General features: G+C 42.1%; 1 protein-coding gene across 5 annotated transcripts; it reads right to left on the bottom strand.

The window, feature by feature from the left end:
- Positions 1-1,026: 1,026 nt before the first annotated feature.
- Positions 1,027-10,129, bottom strand: tada1 (transcriptional adaptor 1). Of its 5 annotated transcripts, none has more exons than XM_053629773.1 (9): positions 9,883-10,129; positions 9,431-9,522; positions 6,919-7,136; positions 5,893-5,958; positions 5,633-5,733; positions 5,321-5,536; positions 5,003-5,154; positions 3,303-3,459; positions 1,027-1,599 (listed from the first exon to the last, which is right to left on the bottom strand). In XM_053629773.1, exons 3-9 carry the CDS (start codon positions 6,953-6,955, stop codon positions 1,447-1,449), a joined length of 882 nt encoding a protein of 293 aa, XP_053485748.1. In that variant the 5' UTR covers positions 6,956-7,136; positions 9,431-9,522; positions 9,883-10,129; the 3' UTR covers positions 1,027-1,446. The 5 variants fall into 5 exon arrangements, 4 of the variants coding, with proteins under 4 accessions (XP_053485748.1, XP_053485745.1, XP_053485746.1 ...); XR_008386355.1 differs by lacking the exon at positions 6,919-7,136 and adding an exon at positions 2,965-3,061 and having other exon boundaries at positions 1,462-1,599; XM_053629772.1 differs by lacking the exon at positions 6,919-7,136 and adding an exon at positions 2,965-3,057 and having other exon boundaries at positions 1,462-1,599.
- Positions 10,130-10,190: the final 61 nt, after the last annotated feature.

The raw sequence follows: 10,190 nt of genomic DNA, 5'->3' as shown, positions 1-10,190 counted from the left end.
GAGCGTGGATGACGGGATGAAAGTGATACTCGGTGATGAATCTGCGTCGGCCGCGGAGATGGCGCGGGAATGATTGCTGGTTCCGTTCTAATGAAACATTTAGTGGACACCCCGCTCTACCACCGGAACCACAGCCGCCCCACAAGGACCTGGCCCGAAGGACCAGGAGAGACCTCAAGTGTACATGCGTCCGGGGAAATTTGGGACACTTTTCTCATGATAGGAAAAAAGAAAGGTTTTGTTGTTGACGTGGTCAGAAGAATCGTTCAGGATGATCACGCGTCTTCGCTGCAGAGTAAAGAGTGTTCAAGCTGTTCTTCAGGAAAGGCAGATCAACTCGGTGACACGGCGAGCAAACAGTCCGGATCTCAATCCGAGTCAAATTTATGGTGGGAGCTTAAAAAAATTGGCTCGGTCGTGCAAAGCTGATCCATCAACCGCTACTCGAGAACGCTGGAACCGGCCTGATGGAGAAGATTGTTTTTCATTAGTGAACTCCGTGCCTCGAAGAGAAGAAGAAGAAAAAAAAAGCCAGAGAAGGAGCAACAAAGTACTAATTGTGTTGTTTTTTTTCTCTTTGTTGATGACTCCATAATTTTTCCCCTCTACTTGATCCGGAAGAAAATATGCCATTCATTAAAATCATTTCGTTGAACTTTTGAGGTTTTGAGGTATGTTTCACCAAGCCCGAATGCTCAGCTATTACACAAAAACGCCTGTGTGTCAGATCTCAGATCTGTGATTTGTTTATTTGCTACCAAGTAAAAAAAAAAATCCTCCAAGTTTGGTGATTCCATGGTTTTTACCAGGAGTGGTATTCTTCCTGCGCAGACAATAAGAAGATTAAACGTTCCCGAGTGGCGCGTCTGCGAGGTCACGTACAGCGTGTAAGCAGACGCTCGGATAACGCTTTCCTCCGAGCGTGTTACACCGCCACGTGACGCAGCATGAGCTCTCTCAGAGGAAGTGTGTCTTGTCTTAGCCTTCACCTTCCCAGGTGGGCGGGATTAAATCAGGAAGAAGGAATGAGCACCAGACGGGCTTTATTTCCTGTATTTACAAACCTTTACAGTGGAAAAAAAAAAAAGGTATGTGTGTAGGAACGTTACTTCATAAACATATTTACAAAAGTGATACAGATATTATAAACTGTCCAGAACGTTAGCATGGACGCTAGCTATGTAAAACCATAACTGGACCATGAGTAACAATTCTGAGCACGGAAGGCTTACTGTGAGATCTAACTCGTTATAATAATAATAATAATAAAATGAATCAGTGTCCATGTACGTAATTATGCCGTTACGTGCAAACCCAGACGGACCGATTCAGACTGATATACCTACAAACCATTTAAATAAACTGTATTATTCTAACAAAAGGATCCGGAAGTCCACACTGTCCATAATGACGATCATACACGGTCCAGGTGTGCCCCCTCGTGTCTCAGCAGAGTGACAGGCCCTCCTTGGCGGCCAGCCGCTGCCTGTGGATGTTGTCCTGCTCCAGCTCCTCGTGACTCGGGTGCCAGAGCCGGGCGAGGATGCGCTCCATGTTCAGAGCGTAGACGGTGTGAGACGGCATCGCGCTGCGGTGCACCTGACCACAACACACACACACACACACACATCAGTTTCCACGACATCTTACACTGCATAATGTTTTGTCTCTTCTCCAACAGAGCTCTCAGTGGAATTTACCTAAAATTTGCAAAAGGTCAGCGTTAAGTAAATGAACCCAACCTGCGCACTTAGTCTGTTTAGACGTTCTAGAGAGAGGAGACAGAGTGTTTCTTAGTCATCATAAGCTGAAACTCCTGATATGAAATTCAATTCGATTTGATTCGTGTAGCGCGTTTAACAGCGGACGTTGTCTCAAAGCAGCTTTACAGAAACATATAAACACAGGATGGAGATTTTAAGCGTGTGAATTTATCTCTATTGAGCGAGCCGGTGGTGACGGTGGTGAGGAAAAACTCCCCAAGACGATATGAGGAAGAAACCTTGAGAGGAACCAGATTCAGAAGGGAACCCGTCCTCATCTGCGGAACAACGGATAGTGTGAAAGTAAAAGAAAGCTCATTATGGTTTTATATGAAGTCTGTTTGTTGAACTGATCCACTGTTCACTAAAGAACACCCGAGTGTAAAACTGTGGTACTTGCAGTCCCGAGGCCATCGCAGCAACCGTAGTCCCAGCAACCACAGCGATAATGTCCTACCTAATACATAGTACCTAAACATTAGGACACACTAGTGCAGTCGCTTGTCAGGTAGGCGGCTAAGATTAAGGTTAAGTAAAACAAACTGACACGCATTTACAGTTTAATCTCCCCCACCCCCACCCCCACCCACAGACCTGTTTACACCGCGCAAGTTAAGGACGTGAGATATGAGAAGTAAGATATAAACACTTTAGTGTATATATCTATTAGAGATGCACAGAATTTAAGCATTTTTAATTCTAACCTAAAAACTCTCTCTCTTTTTTCTTTAGGTTAGCTTTTTCTTAATGGTTTGAACCATTTTGTATTCAAGTCTGTTTTGTGTTTTTATCTGTGTATTTTTTATTGTGTAAAGTGTCTTGAGAAGCTGCTTTAAAGGTGCTATATAAAAAACAAAGTTCATTATTATTATGATTACCAACACACGACAGAACGTGCTGGAATATGAAAAGAACGCACGTCGGGGTGGTGTGATGCCGTACAACACGGGCCACTACCCTGCTCTCTCTCTCTCTCTCTCTCTCTCTCTCTCTCTCTCTCTCTATATATATATATATATATATATATATAAAATGCTATATCTTCATAGGTCAGGAGTGTGTTATTCCACTCATACCACAACCGATTTGCCAGCGGTTCCAATGTTTAATTGATTAACACATGAATCATCATGCATGTTTAAACAGTTTATAGATTTAATGTTGTGGAACATCTGAGAGACGGGTTACTCCCTGTTCTTACTTATGTTACAGCGGTGATGAACGGTCGTTCCCTCTCCAGCTACTCTCTCTCTCTTTCCTCTCTCAGATCAGATCGGATCGGATCTCTCTCTTTCTGTCTCTCGCCAAAAAAAAAACAAAAAAAAAAACATTCTGCTGTCCTGAACTAAAACATCACAAGCACGTTTTCATTCTTTAAAAACTAATTGCTCTACTCTGTGAAAATATTATGTGAATATAGCCTAGGGCATTACGGGGTGTAGGGCAATACACCACAAAATATCACACGAGACTTTAACCGTGATTTGTGTTTTCACTGAAATATTCCTCCCTGAGTAAACGGAGAGATTCAGACATCACCTGTAGAGCCTCCAGTAGATCGTACATGCTGATGGGAGGCAGGGGGGCGGGGGCACTGGAACCAGAGCAGGCCAATAGGAAAGCAGCTTGCTGTTCTGCATCGTCTGGAGACACCTGAGGGGGCGGAGCACCCGGCAGCGAGGCACTGGGAGGGGGGCTGCGAGTAAACAGGCACACGACTATCAACTCGCTGCACAACCAAGTAAACGTACAGTTCCCTCCACTAATATTGGCACCCTTTGCTAAATATGGCCAAAGAACACTATGAAAAGTTGTCTTTATGGTTTAACCTTTGGATCTTTTATTTAAAACAATTCACAAAAATACTCTGCTCTCATGGAGATCAAACAACACGGGTTTAGATAAGATATTTAACAAATATCTTTGTTAAATATATTAGTGGAGGTCACTGACAGTTTAATATACATGCTCACTACATGGTGTAGAAAATAATCGCTGTCCTGGAACTTTACACACACACACTATACACGCAGGTTCATAAGTATTTGGACAGTGACGATTTTTGTACCTTGGCCTCTGTACACCACCACAATGGATTTGAAATGAAATCCTATGTATAAAAACTATGTGAAAATAAAGGGATGCACATACTGTAACCATGACAACAATAATGAAGTAAATAAAAAAAAATTGCACTGCTTTGTATCTGATAATGAGGAGATCCAGACTATATGGCCAAAAGTACGTGGACACCTAAAAGCACTGTATAATACATAATATATTTACGGATGTGAATTAGAGCTCGAGCGACAGTGGATTTTACCGATCGCGAGAACTCTGTCGGGCGGTACCCACCTGCCGATGACGGATTAACTGAGCGATAGTGTTTAACATTGATTCTGAACAAAAACACAACGCTCAAAATAAAATAAATATATAAATATTAATGTACCCTACCAGTCAAAAGTTTGTGGACACTCGACTGAAACGTTGCTCATGATCTTAAAAAGCTTTTGATCTGAAGGTGTGTGATCAAATGTGTGAAATTGGTGTCGTAGACAAAGATATAATCGTGCCGACGTATTCGTTTCTTCCGACAGAAAACTAACATTTTATTTACAAACAAATATATTTTTAAACGGGCGACTCGGAGTGAAATATTCCGAAAAGCAGCCGATAAGCGTCAAAAAAAAAAAAAAAAAAGCATCTCGGTGAAATTCCTCAAGAAATCGGTCGAGAAAATGCCAAGAATACATTTCTGGAAATTCTCGGTGAAAAGGGCGTCTACTTTCAAGATGCTAAAATACTAAATAATAAAGATGACTTGATTTTTATTTTAAAATGTGGAAAATAAAAATAAAGAATGAGTGTCTCTAAACTTGACCGGTAGTGTATGTTAACCATTAATAAATATTAAGGTAAAGAAAAGATCCAAACTGAACCAAACAGTAACACTACACAAATAATTAAAAATATAGACATCCAAAATGAATTTAAAAAAAAAAAAAAAAAAAAACACTTCAAATAACAAGAAAATTAGTCAGCGATAGTTTGATTTCGCCTCTAGAGGCCGCTCTCGTACCGCATAAAGACACTCCAGGGAACAACAACTATTGGTGTGGATTTTTGCTGATAACCGATAGTTCCGGCAAACAGTTATCAGTGCCGTTTAATCGGCAGTATGTGAAAAATCTGACCGTCTCAGGACACTAGAAGCTAAAGACGGTGAAGTGACTCACTATTCGGTGACGGTGTGGTACGCAGCCAGGCTGTTCTTCAGGTACGGCTGCGGTGCGACGTCACTGCCGAAGGCGTACTGGAAACGTCCCTCTCTCAGACGGTAGGCTCGTCTCCGAGACACCACTGCGGTGATGAGGTCTTTTAAATGCACCTGAACAACAGGATGGATAGTTAAGACAAACATAATAATAAAACTTATTACGCTTAAGATACACTACTGTACATTTATTTTTGAGCACATACAGAAACATATCATAGCTGGCTGGATTGTTCCAACCAGAACATACTGATGATCAAACACACACACAAACACACACCTCGAGAGCGTACACGACAGTGCTCACGGCGTCCTCGGTGACGTTGTCAAGGCCCATCTCGAAGGCGGTCACCATCATGCGGGCCTCCAGCTGCCCCCGCGTGGGCAGTAAGAGCGTGTGAGCGCTGAGCTTCATCATCTCCTCCTCCTCCGTTCCGGCCTCGCGAGGGCTGAACGTCTGAGCTCCACTCAGCGGGTTCTGGGGCTGGAAGCGATGCTGGACAGAGACAAGCTGAGAAGATCAGTGGACACCACATACAAAATTTTTTTTTTTAATTAAATGAAATAATAAAATCTTGGCAAAAGGACTTACGTCGAATTTCTGGCGCACGGAGGAAAACTTCTTTTTGCCTTTTGGCTTGGTGGGCTTCGAGGCAGAACCACTGGACCACTGCAGCGAACCGGGACCCTCTGCTGGAGAGAAAAAAATAATAGTGAAAAACTACACACACTTGATTAAGTTTCTCTTACGCGAACAGAAAAACACAAAGCTACGTGGAAAAGAAAAGTCTCCATTGAAATATTTACTTCACAGTCGCTTTAGGCTGATGTGCAGTGCGTTTTGAATCATACCTGGTGTGGATACGATAATCTGGCAGCGTGTGAGAATGGCCAGCAGGAAGTCATTGTGGATGTGAACTGCGAAAGGGAAAAACAAGACCATGTCCAAAATGGCCACAATAATAAATAAATAAATAAATCCTATGACCTTCACCTACCACAAGGGCATATAAGTTATGTTTCTTTTTATCCATCATATAGACAGTTCATCCTGTCGAATTCTAATCCCTGATTGGTCAGAAGGGGATTCATTTTCCATAACAGCAGCTCACAGGTTTATATTAAAAGGTGCAGTACACAAATTATTATATTTTTTTAATTCCGTACTTGTACAAATAACCTAGAAGATATGTATAACATGATTTAAACTTTTTTTTTTTTAAACCATCAGATTAAGCCGTGGACTTAGCAGAAGTTTATTAAGTCAGTGAGAAAACTTGTTTGTGTTTGGATGAGCCTCCCGTCAGTCATTTTATAGACACGGTGCTCTAAGGGCCAACTAAGATCCTGGAGGCGGAGCTTCATGAGCATGGGCGGGAATGGAACGGGTGCTGGGACTCAAGGAGTAAAGAAAATCGTTCAAATGTCAAACCCACCTAAGCGTTAGAGACTGTTTGTGCGTCTCAGTCAGCCCCCTAGGTGAGGAATCGGTGTATGGCGTACACGAGTTGTGGCGCTGGTAAGGACCCTGTCTCACTACGCGTTGGGACGCCGATGACTCTGTTTCCGGCGACACGACTATGTACTCGCGTTGTAAAACCTCACCGCTGGTGTTCATCACCAACAGGCAGGACCGAGATCTTTCTACATTATATATACACGTCGTATAAATTTGTTATCTTAATCACACGCGTTTCTGTCGCGGTACTTCAAGCAGGATCGTAGGCTCGCTAGAGGATTTAAAAAAATAATAATGAATCATTTAAAAGTCGTTAGTCTCAAACAAACCGTATACAGAACGTCAAATAAAGTTACAAAATCGCTAACGTACTGTAAATAATCATGTCGGAGCCACGACAACGATAACAAGCTGCTTACATTTGTACACGACGTCGGCTGAGAGCTCGTCCAGCATTTTTTTCCCGCGAGCCAAGAGTCGTCAGAAAACACGACGTCATTTCCTGTAAGGGAACGTAGTGAGCGTCGACGTTCCCTGGTTTCTGCGGTGCATCGTGGGATTTTGCGATTGATACAGCTCTCAAAATGGCCGCCTCCATGATCAGCGCCCTGACTACTGAACTACTGGGTGCTGAATCCTGAGGGGAAGGGAAAAAGGAAAAAAAAAACCCCTACAGAAGACTAATGTTACCTAATGCACCTTTAAAACGCTCGTTCTAATACGTTGTCGTTTCTATAGCAACAACTCGTTCACATGGACTTGTATGGCGGACGCTTGACATAATGCAAGCCAAATAAATAAATAAATAAATAAATGAATTGAATGAAACTTGTATACTCGTTGACGTGGTGAGTGTTTTCTGTTAGGAGACCTTCATGTAACGTTTATGGGAGGAGTCTCCAGCACACATTCGAACGCAAAACAAATCGTGTCACGTAAGACGCGTAGCGAGCACTAGAACTGATTTGAATTCAAACGCGCTGCTGAAAAAAATATGACAGGAAATGTTCTGGGAAGAAGAAAAATCTAGTAGGAGTAGTTGTAGTGTTTGAAATAACCCGGGCGTAGTCAGTAAACTCGGGGATTGATCCGGACAGTGAACCGACAGCGGGGAACTGGAGCGCTTTACTAGCAGGTTGATGAACTCAAATGCATGTGAGATCCATCAGACACGTACATACACGCGATACAATCCTAATATCACACCTCGCTTCGGCACAAAATGGTGTGAAAGCACGAGTGAACTTCAGTGAGGTGCGGTAGAGCGGGTAAGTGTGGATATTCGTTTCGTAAGGATAAAAAAGTTCACTGCGCTTCGAAAGAGTGTACATGCCAGAGTTGGACGTAAGGCTTTACTGAATTCTAATGACTTTTTCTGAGCACCTTTTAAATGCATGTCATTTGATTAGTTACTGTGATTTCATATCTTCAGCGAACAGAGGCGAGACCGATCAGACAGCTTTTGCAGGAAAATACACACGTGGAAACACTCGCGTCTTATTGGCTGACGGTCTCTCGATTCTGCCTAACACTGACTCACAGTCAGTGTGAGGGAAAACGGATATACGCCGATTCTGTTTTTTAACCAGTGTTGAAACTGGAACAGTAGCGTCCTCTGACGCCGAGCAGGACAACAAGGCGTGAACATGATATGAGCAGAGCATAAGGAAAGATAATGTACTCTTCATGGCACTGTAGCAGCTAAACCCATACAAGCCTAGTTAGAAAAGTTTTAGATTTTAATCAGTCTGGTACTCCTACAAACAGTGACAACACTAAATCCCACTTTTTCCTACACTGGCGTGCACTACAATCACTGAAGCGACTCAGAGTTTCACTTTGTAGTGTATTTGTGTAGGGTCTGATAGTAACGTGAAAGTAAAGTAATTAGCCATCTGATGACTTTTTACACGCAGTAATCGTTCAGTACGTTTACACGGACAACGATAATCCGATATGAACCCGATTAAGACGATACTCTGATTAAGACCCTAGCATGTAAACAGAGATTATCGATGACCTTAATCTGATTAAAGTCATACTCGAAGTGAACACACATGGAATTAAGACGTGTGGAGTATTCCTGTTTTAGTCGCATTACAGACATGTACACACTTTAATCACACTATTAACGTCGTGTGAGAGTTTTCACCGCATTGTGCGACAGGACACGTACACACACGGCAGCGCTCAACCGTTTTACGGCGAACAAGAGAACACGGCTGCGTCCCAAACCGCGTACTTACCTACTATATAGTAGGAGAAATACATGTATCTCGGCTACTATACAGTAGGCAAGTATGCGGTTTGGGACGCAGCCCACGGCTTCAATCAGTCGTCTATTAGCATGTACAGCACGATAAATAATTAACCGCACTTGAAGCTTTCATGAAATTAAAAATAAAAACACCCAAAACTGTATACGGTCCCATAACGAAGACCAACTGTATGTCGATATGTGAGATTCTGGAGGGAACGTCGGACGGCGTGACGTGAGGACGTAATGACGTGTGCTGTTAATCGAACTATGTTTCTATAACATGTAACACGGGAACATGAAAGGAGTATTCTAAACGCGACTCATGTAAACACCTTAATCAGAATACTGTCTTATTCAGAATAAGGTCAATGATTAGATTACCGCGGTCCGTGTAAACTGTAGTGAGTAACGTAATCAGATTACAATATTAAAGCAGCAATTAGTAATCTGTACTGGATTATTTATTTGAGAGTAATTTACCTGACACTGGTACTTGCATTATTACACGCTTATATTATTGTTATATCACTGACATGAAGTGGTGTTAAAATGACAATAATATCATTTATCGCAATTATTTCTGGGTCGATATATCGCGCAGTAAAAGTGTTTACAGGGACAGGATTAGTCATGGTAGGTGAAGTGAGTTTATTTATTGAATAAAATCTCACCATTGTCGTGTCCCAGAAGGCGGCGCGCCTCAACATCAAACTCCTCTTTACTGATTTTCTGTTTGAACCACAGCTTCAAATTCGCCCAGTAACTAATAAACAAACAAACAAACAAACAATTAATTACTTGTATATAAATGGTGCATTAGAGATTAATACAAAGAACATTCAGAAACTAGAAGCATCTCCACAGTGTCATTTGACGTTTATGTAATATACTGTAATACATTTATATTCATTTTGGAAAAGAAAAAGTTATTTGTTTTTGTTTTATTTTGAATTAGCCGGCTAATTATATTTGCTAAACATGCAACTGAGCTAGCTAGCTAGCTGATTTAACACACATCTCACTCAGACTTAATGCTCTCTCTCTCATTAAGAAACCTTATTATTATTATTATTATTATTATTATTATTGTTGTGAATTAAATCTGATAATATGAAACGCTCACTGCTTTATATTGTCCCCGATGGCGTCCGTTAAGTTCTTCTTCGCCAGCTCCAGTTCGCTCGCGTGAGCTGCCATAGCGACATCGGCACCTACCATCGAGCTAAACAAAAAGGGGGGGTGGGTGGCCTTGGAATAACGCTGAGGTTCAAACTGCACCGCTGTCCCGGAAATATCGCATGTATTATGATATGTAAGAGCACGATGCACCGTTTCGAGTCTGTAGCGTTGTCGTGCCACACTAAAAGAGATTTAGGCTGCTTTTACATCTCTGGAGAGAAAAAAGATCCACCGCCCCCTGCTGTTCAGGAG

This window comes from Ictalurus furcatus, chromosome 7 (genome assembly GCF_023375685.1).
Source record: "Ictalurus furcatus strain D&B chromosome 7, Billie_1.0, whole genome shotgun sequence".
Taxonomy (NCBI): domain Eukaryota; kingdom Metazoa; phylum Chordata; class Actinopteri; order Siluriformes; family Ictaluridae; genus Ictalurus; species Ictalurus furcatus.
Note: the sequence above shows the minus strand (reverse complement) of the source record. Positions and strands in the feature narration are given on the sequence as shown.

What these genes read in the sequence shown, in the direction of transcription:
- tada1 (XM_053629770.1), bottom strand. Translation starts at nt 9,977, where the DNA reads ATGGTAGGTGCCGATGTCGCTATGGCAGCTCACGCGAGCGAACTGGAG. An exon ending in CCTTCTGGGACACGACAATG is followed by an intron (nt 5,959 to 9,430) that starts GTGAGATTTTAT and finishes TCCCTTTCGCAG; the next exon opens with TTCACATCCACAATGACTTC. An exon ending in ATCTACTGGAGGCTCTACAG is followed by an intron (nt 1,600 to 3,302) that starts GTGATGTCTGAA and finishes TGTTGTGGTCAG; the next exon opens with GTGCACCGCAGCGCGATGCC.